Source organism: Meleagris gallopavo, chromosome Z (assembly GCF_905368555.1).
Source record: "Meleagris gallopavo chromosome Z, MGAL_WU_HG_1.1, whole genome shotgun sequence".
In the NCBI taxonomy this organism is placed as follows: domain Eukaryota; kingdom Metazoa; phylum Chordata; class Aves; order Galliformes; family Phasianidae; genus Meleagris; species Meleagris gallopavo.
The window spans coordinates 28,189,560-28,214,899 of record NC_139435.1 but is presented as its reverse complement, the minus strand read 5'-3'; the positions used below and the strand labels follow the sequence as shown (position 1 = coordinate 28,214,899).

Here is a 25,340-nt window from a genome sequence, read left to right as displayed (position 1 = left end):
TCTGAAGGGCATGAGTCAAGTGGATGGAGCCAGGCTCTTTTCAGTGGTGACCAGCAACAGCACAAGGAGTATCAAGGATAAACTGGAAAACAGGAAGTTCCATACAAACATGAGGAAAAACTTATTTGAGGGTGACAAAGCACTGGAACAAGCTCCCCAGAGAGGCAGTGGAGTCTCCCTCTTTGGAGATGTGCAAAACCTGCCCAGAAGATCTGCCTGTGCAACCTACACTATGGAACCTACTTCAGCACGGGAGTTGGACTCAATGGTCTTCAGAGGCCCATTCCAGCCCCCCTGATTCTATGAACTACACAAAGTTTTCTCCAAAGGCAAAGTTGAATATGATGATACATAATATGATAAACCATTGCCTTGATAAGAAAAAAAGTGCAGTGATTTTTTCCACCTTTCATGGTGGAAAAGGCCCGAGTCCTTATGGGTTAGTTTATTTTTGCATCTGAAATACAATAGCCATACAAGCTCCTCAGCTACATATAGAGAAAAACATAGAAATGCACATATTTTTTGATTTCTCAGATGGACTCAACTGTAAGAACAATTACTTGAAAAAATTCTATCCAGGAAAATTATCACTGGTTTTAAACTGTTAATTTACATACACACACACACACATATGCATACACACACACACACACACACACACATATATGCACAGTATTTCACTGCTACGACAAAACTTCCTTTTGCTTTGTTTGTTTAAAAGGATTTTTCCAGTCTTTAGATAATTTTTTTGTGTGTTTTGTAGATGTCTGATTTTGTCACTGTGATGTAAAAGAAAAAAATAGGGATTTAATATAACTGATTTCTATTCTGCAATTTGTTTACTTGAATTGAGGAAAAAAAACCAAAACAGTTCCTGAGCGATCCAGACTCGAACCTGTACACTCAGACCCAGCTTCTTCGTCCTCTCCATTCCTTCAGAAGTCCAAGGTGCAGGCTCAACATCATCTCTCCTCAGAAGATAGCGCCAAACTAAAAATCCACATTTTCCAATTTCTGGCCAATATTTCACCACCTACAGAAAAATACAGAATTTCTACTGTTACTTTACCACAAGCCAAATGTCTGTGCATATACTCCCACTCCAATTATTCAAGAAAAAAAATCAGAAAAGGAAGTCAAACATTATTATAAAGCCGCTCTTCCACTATCTGCAAAAGTTTTTTGATTTTGATAAACACAGTGGTATCTATTTCACATGCTGTGAAGATTCTGAATGTAAAAAAAAAAGCGACAGCACAATTGGAAGGTGTGAGGACGTTATCTGACTTCCATTTGGTAAGCATGTATAGCTTAAATATTCAAGTTCATATAACCTATTATGGATTTTGAGGTTCAACAAGACCAAATGCCGGGTCCTGTGGCCCACTTCGGCCACAACAACCCCAGGCGACACTACAGGCTTGGGGCGGTGTGGCTGGATGACTGCATAGAGGAAATGGACCTGGGAGTATTGATTAATGCTCGGCTGAACATGAGCCAGCACTGTGCCCAGGTGCCAAGAAGGCCAATGGCATCCTGGCTTGCATCAGAAACAGTGTTGCCAGCAGGAGCAGAGAGGTGATTGTTCCCCTGTACTCAGCACTAGTGAGGCCTCACCTCGAGTACTGTGTCCAGTTTTGGGCCCCTCACTGCAAGAAAGACATTGAGGCCCTGGAGCGGGTTCAAAGGAGGGCAACAAAGCTGGTGAGGGGTCTGGAACACAGGCCATATGAGAAGAGGCTGAAGGAGCTGGGAATGTTCAGCCTGGAGAAGAGGAGGCTCAGGGGAGACCTCATTGCTCTCTATAACTTCCTGAAGGGAGGTTGTAGTGAGCTGGGGGTCGGCCTCTTCTCTCGTGTCATTAGTGATAGGACCAGAGGGAATGGTTTCAAGCTACGGCAGGGGAGATTCAAGTTGGACATTAGTAAGTATTACTTTTCAGAAAGGGTGGTCAGGCACTGGAATGGACTGCCCAGGGAGGTGATGGAGTCATCGACCCTGGGGGTGATGTTGTGTTGAGGGACATGGTTTAGTGGGAGCTATTGGTAATAGGTGAATGGTTGGACTGGATGATCTTTTAGGTCTTTTCCAACCTTGGTGATTCTATGATTACATTCTATTATCACTACTCTGACTAATTCTACTTCTTTTCTGAGTGAACTATGGCTAAAATGCTGTCTTGGAGTTAAAATAATTCTTTCTTTTAAGTAATAACAAAGAATTTACAACGTAAGACATACAAGACTTTCTAAAATAGCTCTAGAAAAATGTTATGTTGTACCTTCTAGAAATCAAAATACCTTGTAAATGCCATCGTATCTGTTGCCTTCCTCTGGGGCATATTTGCTGATCCGTCGTCCTTTTGAACTACGTACCACTCTCACTGGCTTACCAGCTCGCCAGTTCTTAGACTCTGCTCCATTTTTATCATCCAGTGGAGCATCACAGTTAAGAGCCAGTGCCCTAAAAACAGATATATCAAATTGCTTCATAAAAATTTTTTCAGGGAAATAATGCAATTATATCATATCTATTTCTGATATTTATTTATGCTTTATCAAGCAGTACAGAACTTTTAAGTATAATCTTCAACAACTGCAGAACTGATGGAAGCAATAAGTTACAAGTACAATTAAAAAAAAGAAGAACACAAAATATCTTGCTGTCAATGGTCAAGATGAAAATTCAGATTATATATGTAAATGTAATAAAAAAATCCTCCTTTCATATTTAATATCCTTCATTTTTAAAAATAACTCTTTCCTGGATAATATTGAGAAAAGTAAGAGAAATTACAAATAAAGGAAAACGTTATCATTATTCCCCAGTAACAGCAGATTTTTAGACTTTTTAAGCACAAACATAAAAATAATGAATATAACAAAAAATGCTATATAGTAAAAAGCACCAAAACTATCCAATAATCTCTGTGTAAAAGAAGTTCCTCACATAACATATAAACTGGTTAGAGCACGAGTTAAATAACAGCAGTAACTCAAGGACAAGCATCTTCTCCTTCATCATTTTATGCATCATCTGTATTTCTGGGCTTGTTGAGCCTGGAAAAGAAAAAGCTCAGGAAAGACCTCATTGTGGCCTTCCAGTACTTGGAGCGTATGAACAGGAGGAAGACTGTCTTTTTACACAGTCTAATAGTGATAAGACAAGGAGGAACAGCGTTTAACTACAAGGGGGGAAATTTAGGTTAGACGTTAGGAGGAAATTCTTTACTCAGAGGTCAACGAGGCACTGGCACAGGCTGCCCAGAGAGGTTGTTGATGCCCAATCTCTGGAGGCGTTCAAGGCCAGATGGGGCTGTAGGCAGCTTGAGGTGATTTGGGGCAGACCTGACCATGGCTGGGGGTTGGAGCCTGATGATCTTTAAGGACCATTCCAGCTTTAGCCATTCTGTGATTCTATATGAAGACCCTCTTCTAGAAACCTGTAGCAGTACAGTGAATATCTACAAGAACAAACTGCTGCAGTATCTTTGCTGCTACAATCTAATTAAACCACGTATCTCAGAACAGAAGGAACAATAAGCAGAACTGGTATAAATCCAAAATCCATATTGTAAACAACAGCAACACAGAGGTACACAATGTAGATTCTAAAAATACTTCTTTTATATAAAAACAAAGCTTAAAAAAAAAGAAAAATATCTGAACAAGCAAAAAACAAATCTGATCTTACTACATGAAATCAAAACAGTCCTGTGCACCAAAGTGCCTGAGAACTTTCATTGAAATTAGTAATGGAGAGCAGCACCTTGATATACACCATATTTATAGCATGAAAAATAACGCTACAAATCCTCAAAGCTTTGCCAGTGTATATTTTATTTGCTGAAAGCAGAGAAATGCTGATGCTAAGAAGTCAAGCTTTTAATTCTATTTCTGAAAGGAATTTTGCTCTGTTAATTGAAAATGCTTGTGAACTCACTGCTTAAACCTTCCATCTTCCTTCCTTCCTTGCTGTGGTTCACATTATCTTCCCTCTCTCTCCTTCCCTCCTTCCCTTCCTTTCTCAGTATCCAATCTGGCTTTTCCTCTCTCTCTCTCTCTCCTCTAAATGCCACTAAAAAGCCAAAAAGAATTCCTCTCTGCTCTACTTGACAGCAGCACATTTACATCAAAAAGGAAGCCTAGCAAACAAATGTCTCAGTCAGTACCAGCACTCCAGAGTTGTTAAGTGGTCAGCTACTTAATGCACCTATATTCATGCAGTCTTTTTAAAGGGTACAAAAATACTTTAAGAGGATGTCCAACTAATCTCTTTGGATACAAATGCTCTTTTTAAAGCATTTTTTATAATGCAGCACCATAACTCCTTATTTTTTTCTGCAATACTACAATGGAAGTGCAGACTATCTTGGAAGTGCAGACTATCTAACTATGAAAGATTTTTTTTTTTTCCAAGGGAAAATGAGCATTCTCTCTTCATACTGAATTTTCATAAATCAGACTGATAGAAACATCTAGAATAATCTCGAAGTTCTACCCAAGAGTTCTGACAAACTTCTCTAACTTAAAACAAGATCCCCTGAAGAAAACGTTGGGACAATTTCAACCAGAGACATGGCTAATGGCTGTAACAATAACACAACAACCTACCTCATTCATATGCAAACGTTTCTTGAAACCAACAGAACATAATGCCTGATAAAACACCTCTTAGCAGCAAGAGGCACCACTGTTTTCACAAAGTAGCATGTACAGCAGAGAATAAAACATATTTCACAGAAAATCTGTTCTAATTAAAGCACAACAGCAAAGGTTTTGCAATACTTCCTAATTTTATTTGCAAAACTTACCTATTCATGTGTGTTAATGTCTGATCAAATGAATGCTCTCCAATTCTTTTATTGCCAGAAAGATCTCTACCTCCACTCCCAGTATAAGTGAATTCATCTCCTCGATCCTGTGCAAGAAGGTTGGTTTTAACACTCCAAATTGAAGCAAATAAATAAATTAAAAATAAAAAAAAGAAGTGACTTCATTTGTTCATTACTCTGACAGACAAAAAATATACTCCAAGATATGGAAACACGTGTTTTCTATTTCACTATCACTGTCTTACAATTCTTGCAAAAAATCATCATTAGAAAAAATTGCCTGCCTTGAAAAAATTGACACTGACAGTCTTTTTAAAAATTACTTTGAAAAATAAAATATTTCTTTAATGACACATTCTAGCGAGTGGTGTAGCACTAAGTAGAGCCTTCTTTTACTTTACAAGAATAGTGTTTGCAAAATACATCATAAATAGCTTGGGGACATCAGTTTGTGGAAGGGACTGCGTTCTAATAAGTCAGAGCCATGTGTACTTAAATTCAAATTAGATGCTTTAGTATATGAATAGTTCCAGCTATTCTGAACTAGTAAGAGGTTAAAATCATTTAGATTCACATTTTAAGCTGAGGCAGTTACGTAGTAGAATTCCTACAGGGAATCTTTAAATTCAAGATAAATTGATCAACCTCTTTTCTGCCATCTTCTGCCACATACAAAAAGAATGATCAAAATCAAATTATTAATTTCCTTAGAAACTATATCACAGAAAGTCAGACCACCCTGAGAAAATTCAAGAATTTCTAGAAAGATAAATTATTTAACATGATATTTCATGGAGACACAAATTTTGTGCAAAGCGTGAATCAATAGCATAAGGTAAATACTTCATAAGAAAGTAAAATTTCCATGAAGTTTTACAGTAACTTTCTGAACAACTCAGTCAATTTCTTAACACTATTAAAAGCCTGACATTATGGATCCATCGCTAGACTGTTACAGATATTTCATGGCTGACAATAGCAGAAAAAAGGAAAATTGGGAATTGAAATGTTGGTTGTACAAAGCCATAAATTAATTATAGAAATTATCTCATCTGCGTGGGGAAAACACAAAAGAAATTCAGTTGCAGTATTACAGCATTTCATTCCAAAGATTCATACAGATGCAAAAAAAAAACAACCATGTGCTATCACCAAGTTGAAAAAAAACAAACCCTCTAAACCTAACAATGATATTGTATAAACACTAGTTTACCCTTTCCTAAAACAGTCTGTTTATCTCCAAAATGAATCTCCAAAAACAAACAAAAAACAACAAGCAAACAACACAGCTAGAAGTAGAATTGTGTTGTACAAGGAAAATGTATGAAACAATTTCAAAAGAATGAAAGACTAAAAAGACATGAGACATTTATTAAGCAAGGACATGAAAAAAATTGCATTAAAAGAGATATCACAGAATTGAATTGTTTGGTCTTTTGTCAATGATTGCTAAATAAATAATGCCAAAAGAAATGTGCAGATTACACAAAGATGATTGTGGTGATAAGAACAGAGATGGATTTGTTTGATGAATTTGATGAATACGCTCATTCTAAGAACTGAATAAGTTGTTTTTGCAAAGTTGAGGAAACCAAATTGACATATTTGGCCAATGTGTGTTTCTACATACAGAATTTGAATGTTATTTTCATTCTTATTTTATTTCTTGCATTCAAATAAATGATTAAAATCAAAAGAATTAACTTTATATTAGTTTTCAAGCAAAATGAAGTTCTGCAAGAAACTCATGGCTTGATAAAATGGAAAAACTAAGACCAGTAGAGCTTCAAAATTTTATGAAGGGAATAGAATGATGATACTAATGTAACTAACATTTCCTTGAAAATATCTGAATAGAGCAAGAAAGAATCTCGGCAAATTAGTTGTTCATAATCAGAGCCCATGCGACACAATATAAAACTAGATTAAAAAATGGAAATTAACATTGCCAATGCTTAGTAAAACACCATTTGGCCCTTTTTTTTTTTTTTTATAAATATTTAATGCTGTCCAAGAAGCACGTTGTTTGTAGTTCTATTCTCACAGAATTCTTTGGAAAAAAAGTCTTTGTCCTTTACCTAAGGTATTCTTAAAAAAACCACTAATTTCAAAGTTGTTTTTCAATGTTTTTAAATATTCTTCAGTGTTTTAGAAACATTCAAATGAACTTTGGAAAAGCATGGGTAGGAGCAGAACTAACAAAGGTTCTACACCCAATCAGAAAAGGAGCAGACAAATAGGTATGTAAGACTACTATGACAGGCATAGTTCTAACAGTCAGAATTGACAGAAAGGGTCTCTGCAACAAACTAAGGCTTATCAGAAGTGAAAATAATTCTGGATATAATGTAAGTACAGGACAATGAAATTCAGAAAATGATACCAGAAATGTATTTTTCAGCATTAGTACCTTGTATGGACGGGTAGCTAACAATACGGAATAACAGAAGAGGTGGACAGAAGATTGTCACAGAATAGGAGCTGTTGTGCGAATTTGAAATGCCAGGAATAAGTGAGTGGTGAAGCTATTGTCCAACAGATTATGTCAAGAACATCCTTAGTATCAGAGGTAGCAAGAGTGGGTGAATAATAATTAAGAGTGAGAAGAAATATATTTAATGTCTATTGTAATGTGAGATAATTCAAGTATCTCGTCATACATCTGAGTTACAAGTCGGTACCAAACTAGCTGGGCTCTGAAACCTCAAAAACAAGGCAGCATTTGAAAACAGCAGGTTTCATGGCATCAGACATGAGGTTTTCAGCTCTTTATTCAATCCAGTTGACAGTGTAAAGGCTGTGATGAACTTATGTTGGATTCTCAGTGGTGTAAAATAGAGAGAAAATCTGCAAGGAACTGTTTCCTCGGTAACATAGCATGGAAAGATAATACAAAAAAATTGTTTAGGACACAACATCTCTGCTTCAGGGGAGCTCACACTGGATTCAAGCAATCCAGGTAAGACTTAAAATAAATAAATCATAAAGCTGTATACCACACATATTTCTAAGTTCTGTTAGTCGTGGTCTTTAGATACAATAATTAATTTAAAGCTACAAGAAGAGAATTAAGATGGCACATTAGCAGACTGTGTAAATAGTACATAAATACAGGTTATAACTCTACAATGAAACAATTTTTCAAAGTGCACTTATTTCTCAATCCTGTGAAAATTTACGCAAGGGTTAACTATGTCATATTGTTGCAATTCAAATAAGAGCTGCCACTCTTTCGCTCATTACATACAATAAAATAGCTAGAAGTAAGGAGATTTTATCCATATTTTCATTTAAAATTTTCAAAGGAGGAAAGAAGGTACTTATAGTCTTATTTTTCACTGTATATTCACGTAGGAGTTTCATTTCAACCTTTTTGCAAGACATAGGTGAAATGGAAGTAAACTGAAAATTAAAATTTGGTATATAAAAAAAACGGAGGAAAAATGCACTTGGGAATAAATTTTGTTTTCCTTGCACCTTAGTTCAGAAAACTGAAAAAAAAACCAACAAAAAAACGCACCTCACATTCATATGCACTGTTAGGTATTACTTGTAATGTTTCTCCCCAACTATTCATTTTGAAAAATATGTCTGTCATCAAGGCTAGGACAGTATCTAAATGTCCATAAAACCCATATTAACACAGTACCACTTTGTTGAACTGGAAAAGGCACGCAAAAGATCCAAATAAGTTTATTAAACAGTATTAACTGAATAATGATAGCTGCAGACATAAGGGAATATCAGTATCAACACCAAAACAAACAAACACACACAACTCAAAGTAAATAAACATCTTCAGCATACCAGGAATGCAGCTACAGTTACTGAGCATATTCTTAGGATTCACCAGTTAAGGTCCTAGAGCTTGGGTTGGGGTTGACTCAAAGGAAATATTAAAACACCCCAACATTAAGTACCACCTCTTGTGACTGGCTCAACAAAAAGACATCTTCAGAGACAACATCTTGCAGCAGCGTCAGAAGGTAGGTGCTGTTGGCAAAGAATACATTACACTCTGATGCTATTTCAGATGCTTATTTCTTTCTCCAGTGCCTTTCTCCTGGTGACTACCAGTTACACATGTTGTCATAACAACAGATTGCTTACTGCTTTATTCTTCCCTTGATGCATGATTCAAAATCCCACCTGTGGAAGAGATCTGCAGGAAGGGATGTACCTTTTATAAACATTATTTGGTTGCAGAGAACAGCAATCTATTCTTAAAGAAGTGTTTGTCAACGTAATGAGAAGAAAATTGGACACGGTTACTGTTTTGTTTAGCAACACAATTGCTTTTGTTGCTCTATTTAGATGGTAACACCAAAGTCGAAAATTTTTCAGCAACTTTAGGGATGATAATAAAAGTTACTGAGACTTTCCCAAGAAGTTCTGAAAGCATCTACCAGTAGGAGGCAAGAGCCCTCAAAACTTCATGGAATCTTTCATAGAAACTTTTTATTCTTGCTTCATTAAAATAAACACATTATGTAAACAAACCCAAAGAATGAGGCATCTATCTTACTTAAAGGCAATAATAAATGTAGTACATCTATGTAAAATGTAAAACTTGCACTTAATTAAAATTTTTAAATAATACCAAATTCGGACCCTGAAAGCATACTGAAATTTAACTACCCTACGTGATGGAAAATTTGGCTTAATTTTTTTGCTTAAGCATACACATACACAAAAGCATTCCCTAATAAATATGTATATTTCTCCACAAAACACTGAGAACTTTTGATTTGTTACCAGAGGTTATTCTTCTCACAGTCATATCTGTATAAGCAGGAAGGCTCATAATCCTCTGTCTTTGCAAACATTAGTGTGTTAGAACAGCAAAATGATTGCTTAATAAACGACATACCACTTCATCTTCAAACCCTCCAGCTAATACAAGTGAATAAGCTCCATCATTACTGCGTCCATGAATTCCACCCACGTGTGGTCTGTGAACACCTGCTTCGCTCACCTGGTAACAGAAAAACAGCAGTTTCTAACATTTTTATCCAACTAATCAGTCATTTACAGTCACTTTTAAACAACAATCTTTCAGCTTAAAAAATTGCATAGAGGTATCTGTGTAAACAGTTAATGTAAAACTGCTATTAAAGGTGAGAATTTCATTTGTCTTTAATGAAGAAAAACCAAAAGTAAAGTCACCTAAAAAAGGGAAGGACAACATACAGCAGTAGTGACATTGCAAGCTGAAAATATATACTTTCTTCTCTGGGAAAATCTTCCATTATTCTTTCCGTAAGCAGTACTTAAGATTGAACTTACTGTTACAGCCCATTTGCACAAGTCATTTAGAAAAATTCAACAAAGATGGAGATCTGCCAGTTTAGTAACATCATGTATCTGTTAATTATGGAAGGTCACAATGACCTCTGTAAAGATCACTGTGTCAGGAACCAATGAAGTAATGTGCTAATTTGTGACCAGCTTACAAATTTGTGACCAACTCAGAGGAATACTATCACACAGCCTAATAAAAGAGAAGAAGTCATTGCAATAAAGTATAGCTCATATCCAACCAGGATTACTCTCAAGTTATGAATATGCAACTAAGCTGCAACCAGACCAACTGAGAGCTGCTGTTGTAACATAAACCTTCAACATCAGTAAAGCCTGCTGGGATACACTTCCCACAGAAATTTATGTATTAACCATCTCTTTGCTATTTTCAAATTTAATTTTAAAAACTCTTTGTGAATTAAGAAGGGGACAGCATGTTAAATTACATGTTTTCTCAGTACATGATGCAAATTTACAATTAATAGAAGTAAGACTCCCAGTAGAAAAGCAATTAGGATCCTTCATATCTCCCCATGTTCCTTCAAGTCTAGGTTTCATCTGTTTCCAATTCCATCCCTCTCAATCCTATAACCTTTTTTCCATTCAATATACTTAAGCAACTTCTTTAGGAGTTTACATTCTTTTGGTGCAGTCTTGCACATTTATCATACTACAACGCATCAGATAAAATGTCCAGATGGCAGGAAACGCTGTTTCTAACATCAGATAAGAGAAGGCAGCTGTGCACAGTATGAAAAACACGCACGGATACCATGATACTTCTTTGTACAGTTTCTCAGCATCTAGCTGTCTGTGGCTCTGGCTTCTTAAACTACTCGAAAATTCTCGAATCCATAGTAACTAAGAGAGAAGAGTACTGCTTGTTTTATGAACTTCAAATAGCTTGTTCCATTTGAGTCAGGCACCTGATCTTTTTTGCTCTGATGAACCCTCTTCTGGATTATGGAAGTATGTATGTATAGTGTTCCATAATTATGCCTTTTATACTATACTACTTAATTTTACAAACTTCATCTCCATTGCATTGTTTTAGCTAACTTCACATATGAAAAGTCTTTCAGTTGATTTTAAACCATTCCATTCCTCTAATAGTTCTGACTGCTGTTGATGATAGTATCTGCTGTTTTCCTCGTCCTTCCTTTCATCATATTTTAACTCTTGATTACTTTTTTTTATTATATCATCACTACTGGACATTAAGACGGCATATTTTCAAAACTGGCTATTAGAAGATCTTTTTCCTAAATAATAATGATGAAAGTAGCTGGAAGCCCAATACAATTCATATGAAGTTAAAACTATTCCCCACCCCATGCTTACTATGCATGACAACTTAGTACTCTCACCTAACTATCAGTTATTTGACAATTTTTCCAGATTATTTATGTGCATGCTGATTAAAAAGGCCTCACTATCGTGATCCTCTTTCCTGCTGTATCAAACATCCTTTTATTCATTCCTCCCTCCCTTCTTCCATTTCCAGGATTTATTAAATTAAATCTAGGTTTCGGTAGGTGATTCACCCCAAAGATGAATTCTGGTAAGTAATTCATGCCAAAGATGCTCTTCAGATGCTCTCTCCAGAGGCAATACTTAGTCAAATTCCTTCTACGGAAAAGAGAGTTTGTGTCATGAAAAACTAAGCAAATAAAAAATAAAGAAACTACGGACTCTAAATTCTCATAGATCTGCTGAGACAAACCTATTTCTCATAAAGAATACTGGTCATATGAGAAATATACAAGTGCAATTTAAATGCCTATGTAGAAAACATTTCAATCCTCTGTTTTTTAGATTAAGTAAAATGGTTTGATTTGTACAAAAATTAAATGATTATGTATAAGTGGCAATTGCTTTTTGCTCTCTACTATACATCCACTTATATACATAAAATCATCATACTTTGCTCAAGTTTCTGACAAAAGCAGTTATCTAATTCTGTTCCTTTCTCCTACTAGCACTAGAATCTGAAAACGATCAACTTTTGTGTCATCAGTGGAACTTATAACAGAAATATGAACTCAAAACTTTAATTACTGCTCAAGCAGTGAAAAAACTTGGTTTTGAGATTTTCAGTTTGCATAGTGGACTTTAGAAGCTTCTTGTTACGTGATTTTAGAAACCTCTCTTATTTATGAAACCAAGCTTAATCTGGAAACTAGTAAAAATATAACTACTTTATTTCCTTTCACACACACACACACACACACACACACACACACACAAAAAAAAAAAAAAAAAACAAAAAAAAAACCTCTTAAACACAGAGAAGTCAACAAAATATCCCAAAGAATGAAAATGGCATAATGGCATTTACCTCTTACTCAATTACTTGTCTGTTAAAATCAGTGGGATAATGAGCAGAATAATTTTACAGTACAAGATTAATTAATAATAATCTTTGTATTGATGGTAGCATTCACATTAAGGTGAAAAAGAATCAATTAGTTTAGCTTTCAACTTCATCATTCTGTTTTCTCTAAAGAAAAGAAACCAAAAACTGTTGCCATGTGGGAAATACGTGCTGCAAACCTTATCAGCCTTAAAACCTGCACAACCTCCCAAATCCTGAATTCTTCAGACAGTATGAAGACACCTCAACTGGAGAAAAACTCTGTTAAGCATTTTCTTCTAACAGTTTAATAATAAAATATTTCTCTTCTTCTCATAGGAAAGCAGGGGATGAAAGATTTAAAAACCAAATCAAGAAAAGCTTGTCACGCTCCTCCTTAAATGCAGAAAAAAACCACCTTCCTATTCTTCCAGATAATACAGAAAACACTCAGTTACCATCCACAACACATGCAAGAGACAAAGAATTAACTGATTTTGAAAATGAAGAACTATTCATTTCCTGAACAAATCAGCAAAAAATCAAAAATAAATCAAAAACTGGAGATATCAGATAAGACCACAGTGAAGTCTGTAGATTACTGGACATCTCAAAACCACAAAAACTAGCACAAGCAAAAAAAAAAAAAAGTTGTTGATTGTTCCACCCTTTTTTTATATAAAGAACACTTCACACATATTATTACATTTATATGTATACAAATAAAGTGCCTATGACCATACTGATGAACATTTAGTCCCTCTGTGTATTGCCACAGTAGTTCTATAACCAGCATGCGAAATGGACTGGGAAAATTAACTGCCCTCTCAGTCTGGGTGACATTATTTTTCAGCCAGATTTTTTACCCATCTAGTTTACCATAAAGCCTAATAAATACTTGCAACAGAAAACAAGTATGCAAGAAGTAGCAAATTCTAATTGATCAGATCATTATCTAGCCGTACGGACTTATGTTGGTTTAAGATGTTCGTTCACTTAAATGAAGAGTTGAACATCAGTTACATATGAACAAAACAACAACAAAAAAAACACAAATCAGAGTCTATTTACAGTTATACCATCTACTATTTTTGAAATCCACAGCCTAAATCTCCAAAGTGGAATGACAGTTCACTGAGTGTCCTACTTAGAGTTTTAACAGGTAAAATGTATCTATCCTAGATAGAACAGGATTCAGATATTTTAAAAGGCTACTTGTTAGCTGTATTGTAAAATCAGTATGCTTCTACTACTCTACAATTGTCATTATTTCCAGTATTGTAATATATTTGCTTTGTTTTGTCCTGGTTATCAATTTAAACTTCTATTAAGGTTAAACTCATATTATTATTCTTAATTCAGCTACAGATAACACTGAAACAACATACCTGAACTCTGAACTTCCAAGTTGTCCCAACAGGAACACCAGGTATGGGCCCATAATGATTTGAAGGAACAATAGTGCATTCCTTAGTGCGACCAACACAGGCCATGCCCTAAAAATACATCCAACAGAATGAATTAGCATTATAATATTGAAGCTTAGTTGCAAAATGAGAGGCAGATGTCAGGAAATCTAATTAATGAAGACATACATTAAAATGCATTAAGAACTGTTAAAAGGAATGTTTTAAGTAATGTGTTCTTACAGTTTTTGGAGGGGACTGGGAGTTGTTCTTTTTGCTTTTACCTCTAGTCAACTTAATAATTATTCCACCTCTTCAGCTGTCAATAGATAGTGGGCAGGATTCAACATTGCCTTATTGTCTGTGCAACCCAGTACTGAATTTTGTGTAGTGCGTATATAATTACAGATGTAGCACATACATGAACAATTAGAGTAACAGCTATTTCTAAAATACACTCTACCTTGCCCCAGTCTCTCTGGCTTTCAGTACTGGCAGATGGCATCTTTGCTTTCTTTTTACTCTGTTTGAGCTTTTCTCCAGCCTTTACAACTTCATTAGAATCATTTTTGCAGGAAGGACAATACCTAAAAAAACGGTTTTAGTAAATTCTCAATTACTTCATAATAATGGCAATACATTTCCTGTAGCCAAAATAGTGTCAATCAGTTTATCTTGACTGAATATTTCAAGCTAGCAAATATATACCACTCTCAAGCAGCTAAAGCCTGCAGCAAAAAAGAGAACCCAACATGAACAAACACTGTCAAATTTAAAACAGGGCATTTCAATATTTTTTGAAGGTAGAGTGTTAAAGACAATAATTTCTCTATTCTTTCTCACATGTGTGAGATGTCCCATGTTTCCTGTATTCTCTCTTCATTCTGTCCTCTCTTGTTAAGACCATGTAAAGAAGATAGGCACAATTAAACTATGCTGCTGACCAGTGGTTATGGTTTGTTTGTACGTCCTGCCCACTCTACCCTTATTTTCTGCTTCTACAGCCCTACATTTCATTGTAGACAGCTAAATGTGAAACAAAGCGAAGAAACCCTGAAATGTGTAGACAGACAGACACACACACGGATACACACACACACACACATACACACGCTCGCTCAATCCTACCCCCACAATGCCTAAGGCACTTGAAGTATAGCACTGGAACTCATTCCAACTAACACAAAGCCAACCTGGTAGGAAAGAAGGAGATAGCAGTATGTAGTGACTTCAGCAGAGAGAGAAAAGCAGTACTCTGGCTCTGTTACTGTTTCTAAATAACATTTTCACCCCATTCCAAGAATGCCAGTGCAAAGGCGACAGTCCATGTTTCCATCTGCTATAGGCTAATTTTGGCACATATGCCTTAGTGGAAGAAACCTGACTTTAATAGCATTGATAACCTACTTTATATGACTACCACTACTACCATCATTACAGCTACTGTTACTACTGCTACCATTGTTTTGAATTTATTAATGAACTTTTGCATTTGGTTATGAACAGAAGAATTAATGATCAACATCCACAGGAACAGCCTTCACTATTAAAAGTGTTGAACCATTTAGATAACGGAACTACACTGAAAAAGAAAGAAAAATAATAAAAGATGCTGAATTTCTCTATCGCTAAAGCTCTGAATGATATTACAGTCATTTGAAAAAAAAGCATGCAGTGGCCACCTTCAAAGAAGGAACATCTCCCCTTCAAATATAGGCTGAGAGAGCTGGGGCTTGTTCAGCCTGGAAAAGAGAAGGCTCTGTGGAAACCTGATAATGGCAGTTCAGTATCTAAAGGGGAGCTGTAAGAAAGAAGGGAAAGACTCTTTAGCAGAGTCTCTTGTGACAGGACAAAGGGAAATTGTTTCAAACTAAAAGACAGAAGATTTAAACTGGACATAAGCAGAAACTTTTTTACGATAAGGGTTGTGAAGCAAGGTTGACCAAAGAGGTGGTTGATGCCCTGTTCACACTCAAGATTAGGCTATTTGGGGCTCAGAGCAACCTGATCTACCTGTAGGCGTCCCTGTTCACTGCAGGGAATTGGACTAGATGGCCTTCAGGAGTCCCTTCCAACTCAAACAACTCTGTGTCATTAAGCGTGATAATGTAAGTTCACAAGGTTAACAATGACACTCTTTGCTTCATGATAGAGTAACTATACTACCTTCACACTTTTTAAATTGAGGTTTGTATGGAATATTAAATAGTGTATAGCATCAGTGCTAAACCGATAGCCTCCTCTCTGAAAAAGAACCTTATAATCATTTTCCAAAGTGCAGACCTAATAGCCTACAGGTAGTTTGCCAAATTTTTCCACTTCTAAAGTAAACTAGTTTAAGTACGAAGTTAAGAATCACAAGCCTTTACCCTTTGCTAGTATGAAAGAATACTAGACAATCTTTAGGGTCCCTTCCAACCCAAGCCAATCTATGATTCCAAGAAGTTGTGAGGTCTCAGACATCCTCTTTGATAGGAGACACTGTTTTGCCAAGTGTAACTGCACAGCTTCTACTAAACTAATCATTAAGAGTGCAGAGGCCTGGTATCACTAAGTATCTCAAACTTAACAATAAAAGAGACAACATCTTCATAACAGTACCACTCCCATCCAATGATTTAATTCACAGATGTGGAGATTTAGTTACTTAAATAAATCTTAAGGTTCATATTTTACAAAGGAAACAGAAAAACCTACGGTAACTCCTAAGAACATCTCCTAAGAAGCTTCTGAAAAAGAATGGGTGCCAGTGAATGTCAGAGCAATAATAACTAACCAAGAACAATCATTTGGCACTCCGCTGGCCAAGAGAATCTCAGCACTCTAGAAAGAGACACCAGTGGCTGGTGATATTTCAGCACTAGTAAACCAATTAGTAAACGCACTGTTCAGTTGAAGATGCAGGAGAAACTGGTGAGAATAAATTGTTCTTGGAGTAAAACGAATGATTTGGGGGTTTTGTGGGAGGGGGTCATATATATTTGAAGCATATATATTTATCAGAAACTTTATCATGACTAAATATTGCTGTACTACTGGATAAGAGCAGAAGAATGCATGGATCAAACATTATGAATGAAATCAAATAGGAACTTCTCAGTTGGTATGCCCAAAAGTTGAGCACTATTAAGTAAGAACAGTGTTTAAGGACTGCAGTAAATAAACAATAAAAAAAAAAAACTTGCGTGTTGAGAACAGTTTCCAGTACATGACATCAATTCATTAATGCTGGCAATTAGTAGGAAGCAAGGATACGTCATGTACAGAAGAGCAATCTGCCCTGATCTTGGAAATGCTTAGGATTAATATGCTGCATAATAAACACTGCTGCATAAGCATACTGTCATTTTGCACATGAAAGAAGTGGAAAGTACTCAGGCATTACTGAAATAAATGCTATTTTTTGTTCCAACAACCCATACCTGTTTCCAGCAGGTATTGAAAATATTTTTAGATACTGTTTCAAGCCAGCAATTCCTCCAAGAAACAGTGAATACAATTTCTCAGTGAAGCAATTCCATAGGAAAAAGATACAATAGTATCTGTGAGGCCAAATGTACACACTGATAAACACCTATCAGTGTTAGTGCTTTCAATTGCTTAATCGTGCATCAGCGTAAACACTGAAGTAGCTCCTTAAAAATGCAGTGCCATAGAAAACAGGCACAGCATTAGACACCAATACACAAACTACTTTGAACTTGGCATCCACTACAGTATAATAAACTGAGATATTTATTTCCAGAGAACGTTGAAACTTCCACACCACTTAATGGACTTTTTAGGTGAAGTGTACAAAGATTAATCACAAGGCCTGAAAACATTCCATAAAATGTTATCTGTTGATACCTTGGACGTTTAATGATGACTACATGATGGAAAACTTTATTAGAATGAAGTTCTATTTAATAGTCATTTATAAAGGATTAGCACCTCATTTAAACTACAGACAGGTTAAAAATATGAATAATGTAAATTGTAGATAGCTAATAAAGACAAAAAATGGCACAGTCCAAGATAACTTAATGGACTGCTACTGGCTCCGTGCAGACTAACTTCAAAATACAAATATTTTGATTTGATAATGTGAGTTAGCTTAGTTTTCCTGCTATCTGAGCCAGGGAGAGTAGAAATGAAGAATGGCAAGCTGGTGGAACGCCTACAGCAGAAGAAAGGAATGGGGTAGAGGCAATTAGAAGATAGAGGAACATCACAGCACAGGGCCAGTAATAGGATGAGAGGATGAAGGGAAAGAGAAAGTTGAGGAAACTGAGTTGTTCGAGAAGTTTGAACAACATTAAAAGACAAAGGAACAACCACTGCAGATAAATACAGTCAGGTCAGGCAATATAATAGTGATAAAAACAAAGAAAATTAACATATCAGTTTTTCAAACCCAGTAATGACAATTAAAGCTTACTACTAATCCTTTATGAATGATTTTTAAAAAAATATCTTGACAGAAAACATAATGTATTTATATTAAGTAAACAGATGAAAAACAGAATTATAAATATTTTTCAGTTCTGTCCCTCATGAGGTGCAAATAACAAAGAGGTACCTTGTGCAGAATGGTAATATAGATAAGTAAATCATCCTTGTATATTTACCAGTCCTCATCTTCTGGTATCTTGCTTAAGGGAGGGTTCAGGCAGTATATATGATAAGCCATATTACATTCATCACACAGGAGTTGCATGTGAGCATCCTGTTTTCCACCACACAAATAACACGAACAAAACCGGCATTCCTTATCTGGATCAGCCCTACAGTGCTTGCACTCAGGGCCACTTTTTCCTGTCAAAAACAAAGAAAAAGTCAAATGCCATGTATCCTAGATAACAGTATTACTGTAGCAATAGGAAACAATTCTTTCAGCACTCCAACACCACCCTCTTGAACATGGATTCTTCCCACACTGATACTTTTACTTGACTACCCAGGCTAAAGGGATGTCTTCTTTGTATGAACAAGCAGCATTGACAATGCCCAAAGAGCTTGTCTTTTTTTCTCTCCCAACTAGCCCATCGTGCCTCAGTACCCCCAACATGCCATCTGCATACACTCCCTTAAAACCTTGGTCAACCTTTAGTTGGAGGATTCTTAAATATAGCCACGAAGAATCTGCAACTAAGTAATTGATAACAACCAAATAAAGAAAAAAATCTAGAACAGCTGTTTTCCCCTTAAAACTAAGTTCAGAACTGCACAGAAGAATCAACTCTCTAAGTTCATAAGCACCCCAAAATCATCAGTTGTTCACAATAACGGTTTAGTTTACACACAAAGAAGCACTAACTTTCTGTTTCCAAGGAAATTTGGACTCAAGAGCTCACATAAAAAATCCCAAACATGAGCACCGATTTTCCAAAAGATGGAAAAAATGCTTTTATAGAACAGAAAAGCACTTAGTAGCCTAAAACAGATGTGAAAGAGTACAGAGAAGAAACACTGAATACATATAGGAGAATTTATAAGATTTACAAAAAAAAAAAAAAAAAAATTGAAACAAATGGAAAGACCAGAGAAATGAGAGAAGACTCCAGAAGAGAACTTGATCACTGCTGAAGCAATCCTTCATTAAAAGAAAGAAAAAAAAAACCATAGGATCATAGAATATCCTGAGTTGGAAGGGAATCACAAAGCTAATGAAGTCTTTACATACTCATGTACTGTGTGAAAATCCTCTAGAAATGCCATGGAAGTGAATTTGAGCTTAAACTAGCCCAGTACAAAGATTGAATACATCTAAGCTGGCCTGGAAATATTTTCTTATCTGAAAGAAGTGCTTTTGAATCAGGAGGTAAGAAAGACTAGAAACCTACATGGGAGTTCAAAGCTTGCAGTAGGAATCTAGACAACTGAAATAATTCAGAGATATTTTTCTGAAAGTTTAGAATATACAAAACTACTACCTAACTTACAGCTACTACCTACTACAACTACTACCTAACTTTCTTCACCCGCTTTGTGAAGTCTTGAACTTCTGGCCCTCTGGCTCTAATACAACATTCTGTAATTTTATCCTCTTAAACAGACAGACTGTTCATCTGAAGCTTTGAGGTAGCTGCAGACTGTCAGAAATACTGTAAAGTAGGAAGAACAGACTTTTCTTTCCAAAAAACCAAAAAGTGTTATTTTACATTTTAACTACTGATAATGGCCTTCAGTTTGCAAGAGTACTTTAACATGTGCTTTCTTACTGTAATCTAACTGGAAAATTTCAATGCAAACTCAGAAAGGGTAACAGGGAAGACTAGGCTAGCAAATATTCTTTCATATACAATTCTGGAAGAAAAAATTAACCATGAGTTACAGTAGTTCAGAAGCTGAAATAGCTGGAATATCAACACTTACGATAAGTTTTCTGAGTCAAACTATCTGAGAAACTTCTGAATTATTCGATAACATCTACTCAAAATGGCAACTTCCCAAGAAGAGCAGCATGATAAGGACAGACAAAATTATCCACATCATAATCTTTGCCAAAAATAGCCCAAAGTCATTAGTCATACAAAAACCACCACTTTCATTCTCTGGAACGAGCCTCAGTGAATATGGCCATGACGTCACAAGCAAATACATCTGGAAGAAATCTGAGGAGAAGGTCTAAGAATATTACACGAATACAGAGAGTACAAATGAAAAATCGTAATGCTTAAGAAAGCATTGCCTTTCTCATAAAAGATTTAATCCTTAGCAAAGCAGGATTTCTTTCATTCTAAAGGACTTCTGCCTTTCTGACACACTTTATAGGAGACTAGAATTTTCAAACTCCATGGGCATCTCCTCCCACGGTTCTTTGACTCATACAGGGCAACACTGTTCAAGCACAAGCTTTCATCTTCTCTTAGCTTTATTTCTTATTTTTCTTCACCACAAGCTATTGTTTAAGTTGACGCATTTAGAAGCTGGATAGTTTATTAGTTCACTGTAAGTTAGCTTGCTTGTATAACATAAGCCATCAACATAAATACTTCTTTTAAGAGCTGATTCCTGAATAGAAAGAAAGATAGTTAATTTACCAGAAGAATTCTGGATACTTTTACATTTTTCCTAAACATGGAGAACAAAAGGGATTAATGAGGGTTCATGGAAATCTGACCTCACAACATGATAGACATTACAGAAATTGTGGTCAACAAGAATAAGATATCAGCGTAAAAATTCAGTGGAGAGGAGCTCTAGACTGAAAGCCTTATCAGAAAGGGGGACTGGAATGCTAGATGTTGTTTTATATCAACAGTCCTTCTGGGTGATCTGGAGCAATGTTTTTCACAAGTGGAAGGAGTACAGCTACCCGCAATTTTTAAGAGAAAAAAACAGAAAAGTTGAAAAACTTAAAAGAATGACTGAAAATGAAAAATTACCAGCTACAAATAGAACACCTAGTGAGATACCATGGAAACATGATGAGCAAATCTGTAAGACCACCAGCACTGGCTTTTTGACTGAGCTCTCCCTACAGAAACACTCTGCCTCATCTGATAAATAGCAGACAAAAAAAACCCTTTTTTATCTGTATCTTAGTACCGTGGGTTGTCTAGGCTTATGAAATTTACTGTTTTCTATTACAAAACTAGTTTCTTAGGTCAAAGATTAGCAACAATCTTAAAATAAATTAATAAATAAGCAAGCAGAGGTTGACATATTTATTCAGTTCAATGATACCTCAAGTTTTTTGACATTCATCAGTATACACATGAAATTCAAACCATCATTTTCATTACCTGACTTTAATTTCTCACATTTCTGCCTTTAATCATGTTCATCACTGATATACATTGAATACCCTTGGTCATATTGAGACAGGCCTGTCTGTCCCTACCACACAGTACACTTGGGTTGCACGTATTTTGCATTCTCTTATTATCCCATGTTTATTTTACTCATACTGATTCTAATGGAAATAATGTATGTTGATGTCAAGCTTTTAATTTCATTTTACATAGAAATATTTGATATTTATTAACAAATACGTAACTTCTTAGTTTTCTAACAGGTTTTAGCAATGACGTTTTTCCTGTACTGCAGAATTTAGACTCCCATTCAATAATTACAAAATAACTGCCTTATATTTAAATGCAACAGCGAAACTTATATTGACACACCATATACATTTTTCCTAATTGACACGCACAAAGCCTAAATAGCATATAACCACAAACAAACAATTTTCCTGCACTGTTTATCCAGCTGAGTAGTTATTCTAACTTAGGAAAGACACAAACAGGAGCTTCACATAGGCAAAAATACAGTCAGTGCATTTTCTGATTGTGTTCACAACAATCTCATGGAGCATTTAAGGCCAGTTAATTTCACCTGGTGTTGTAACAAGATTATACCACTTTTCATAGCATACATATAAAGTAGCTGTACATGCAAGATTATGCATACATATTCAAAGTTTTAAATTACAAATTAGGACTAGAGAAATACAGTTGAGAGGCAAAGACTGTACTATGTATGGCTTACAGCTCAAGATGTGCACTGTGCATAAGTGAGCAAAGACAAGACAGCTTGCTACAAAAAACAGAATCATATGAACAGAAGTGAATAGGGCAATGATGTAAGTGAAAATAAGGAGCTTGAATTTGAAGTAATAAAAACAAAAGTCAGCACAAGAAATAGAGAATACAAAATGAATAAATAAGTCACTCAGGACTCAAATGGTCCTATTTAGCCAATTTTGTATAATCAGCAATATAGTAATGATTCATTTCCTTAACATGTAAATACATTTCAAAATTCATTCATTAAACAGAATATGTGTGGGAAGAACTAAAAAAAAATTATGCCTTTTGAAAAGTTTCATGAATAATTATACTTGCAAACTAAGTAAATATGTTAACGTAAAGCAGTATGTGTAAAATATATCATTTATAAAAATAAATATGCACATTTAGATGCTGCAAAATCCCTTTGATTTTACTAATAAGATAAACGCTATTTTTTTTTTTTTTTTGTGAGCAATCTGAGGAAAGTAAACACAAGTAATAAGAAAAGAGTTGTGAAAAATTCATTTACAGAAATTAGTATTTGTACTTTCCGGGTACCACTTCAAATGGAATGTGCTTTCTAAAAAAAATTGTTTCTTCAGATGACTGCAAATTAGCAGTAAGCAGATTAGTTCTTGTGCATTCATAGCTACCCACAAAAGCTCTGAAAAACACCTGGAGTCTGTATCTAAAATATTATGTATCTACTTCATTTTTTAATTCAGAAACATCTACTAGTAAGGGTGGAGATCAGTCTCTCAGTCTCACTGTTGTGAATAGTGAAACTACAATGTATTTTTAAACTTCGGACAAAATGTCACATCACATTTTATATATGCTACCAACTCCTTCCTTCGCTTGTGGGAAGGATGAGGAAATAAGGCATAGTTATTTTTTTAGAAGGTTTTGCTGGGCCAAATAACCATTCAAATATTAAATATCTGATTCTTTCCACAGTACTAACAGCTTTGACATACAGTCCTTTATTTATTTATTTATTTATAATTCTTATGTAATGACAGGGTTAAAGAGTAGAATCACAGACTAGTTCTGTCTTCGACATTTACTGATTTATTAGAAGATTGAAGGATATGTCTATTGTCATAGAAGTTCTGGTGATCTGAACAAATGTTTAGTAACTTGACTATTGTTATGACCTCATTCTACACAACTTTTGGAACGTTCCCATTTCCCTGCTCGTGAGTCAAAGATTTTAAAACACACCTTACAGTAAATACGATTTTAGAACAGAAATCTAAAAAAAATTGCATTACTACTTTCCTGCACGCGGAAATATTTACTATTACTTCTGCATTCCAGTTACAGAAACATCATTCAATTAGGCCTGTTCAAATAATGAAAAAAAAAAAAAGAAACACATACTTTTGAAATCTCCATCACCAAATGTCAATGGGTAAGCTCCTGGCTTTTCAATCTTGTACATTTCCTCTATAAAAAGGATTTTACAATCATTTATCGTGTCTTCTGGGCCTCTGAAAAATAAAAAGTACATTCAATTTACTTTTGCAGATCTAGATTCAGTAGTTTATGAATCCTAAGCAATGAAAAAAATCTTATTGGTATTTTTTTTTTTCAATGCCAATTCAATTCACACCAAAAATTCTATGTAATAATAACTTCTACCAAAGCCAAAATACATACTCATTGCACTCACGTGAGCAAAAGACTAGCTCACTCTCCCCAGATTAACAGGCTGCCACATCACAGAATGTAACTGAATACAACCTTACTGACAGCCATCCATAGCACGGCAGTTCTATCTCTAAAACCACAAACTGTTTTGTTGGCTGAATGCAGCCGACCAGTAAAAATTATATCCTCTTGAATAACGTGTGATAAACATTTTAATGAAAATATATTGTTAGAAATAAACCAGGACCATGTCTCACAATACACAGTAACAGATGCTACTTGGAACCTGTAGAGTAAGAAAAGCAATAAAAAAGATAACTGTAAACTAATAGAAAACTTCAAAAGGCTTCTAAACATTTTTGGAAAATTAAAATCTAGTCCTGCAAACAATATTGAATTTTATCTCCAAGATTAATGACAGAATTCAGTGCAGAGTGCAAATGATTTATGACTCCACAGAGTAAAGGTCTTCACTTGCTCACAGTGAATTTACAAAAATTCTAATTCAATTATAAATGCAGCAGGAAAGAAAAGGTTATACAACTCCAACGCTTTTCAAATGTTTCCTTTTCCTCCCCCATCATGACACTGTGCATTCTTCAATGTACTAAATAATTTAGAGCTGATTACTAGTTTTCACTATAATCCAGTCTGGAAGAATTTATTACTGAGCACATCCTCACTAACTTCACAGAATCATGTGTTATTATCAGTTTCATAAAATAGAAAGGAATTTGCTTGCTGGAGAGCTTCATTTCTTGCAGAGAGTGATATCCAGTTATTAAAACAAGGTCTGAAGGAGATTCGGGTTTGCTGAACTTCTCTTCAAAAATTAGTCTAACTTATACCTACACTCTTTGTTCCAGCAAATCTCTTCAAAATCTGAAATTACACAAGCAAATAAAGGAATACAGACCACAAATGTCCTGGCTTGAATTACAAAGGTCATAAAGTTTAACATTTTTCTATGACTGTTATGTTTGTAGTTAAAATATCCATTGAGAATGCTACTACAAACGGAATGTATTCTTTTCCTCTCTGCCATACAGAGACATTAGATGTGTTAGACATAATATAAAAGCAGCAGCACACAGTCAGCCTATTTCCAAATTAGATAAGAGTTAAGATTATATAGATTTTTAAAAGGCTTTGTTACGAATTAAAACAAACAAACAAAAAAACCACACAACAAACTAGTGCACTGTTCACAGTTCATTATTTGAAATAGGTTCTGCTAACCAAAACTAAAGTGCACTGTGTCATTACGCAGAAATAACAAAAACAAATAATTA

The 25,340-nt window shown here is 35.2% G+C and overlaps 1 protein-coding gene across 1 annotated transcript in view; it reads right to left on the bottom strand.

Moving 5' to 3' along the window:
* UHRF2 (ubiquitin like with PHD and ring finger domains 2) overlaps positions 1–25,340 on the bottom strand; it is an 80,698-nt gene that overhangs the window by 5,462 nt on the left and 49,896 nt on the right. Inside the window, exons 5-12 of the mRNA XM_085212593.1 lie at positions 23,779–23,888; positions 18,508–18,694; positions 14,361–14,484; positions 13,880–13,987; positions 9,708–9,812; positions 4,817–4,923; positions 2,304–2,466; positions 899–1,036 (exon numbers count right to left, since the gene is read on the bottom strand). Coding sequence (XP_085068719.1) covers positions 899–1,036; positions 2,304–2,466; positions 4,817–4,923; positions 9,708–9,812; positions 13,880–13,987; positions 14,361–14,484; positions 18,508–18,694; positions 23,779–23,888 — 1,042 coding nt within the window. The remainder of the gene's footprint in view (positions 1–898; positions 1,037–2,303; positions 2,467–4,816; positions 4,924–9,707; positions 9,813–13,879; positions 13,988–14,360; positions 14,485–18,507; positions 18,695–23,778; positions 23,889–25,340) is intronic.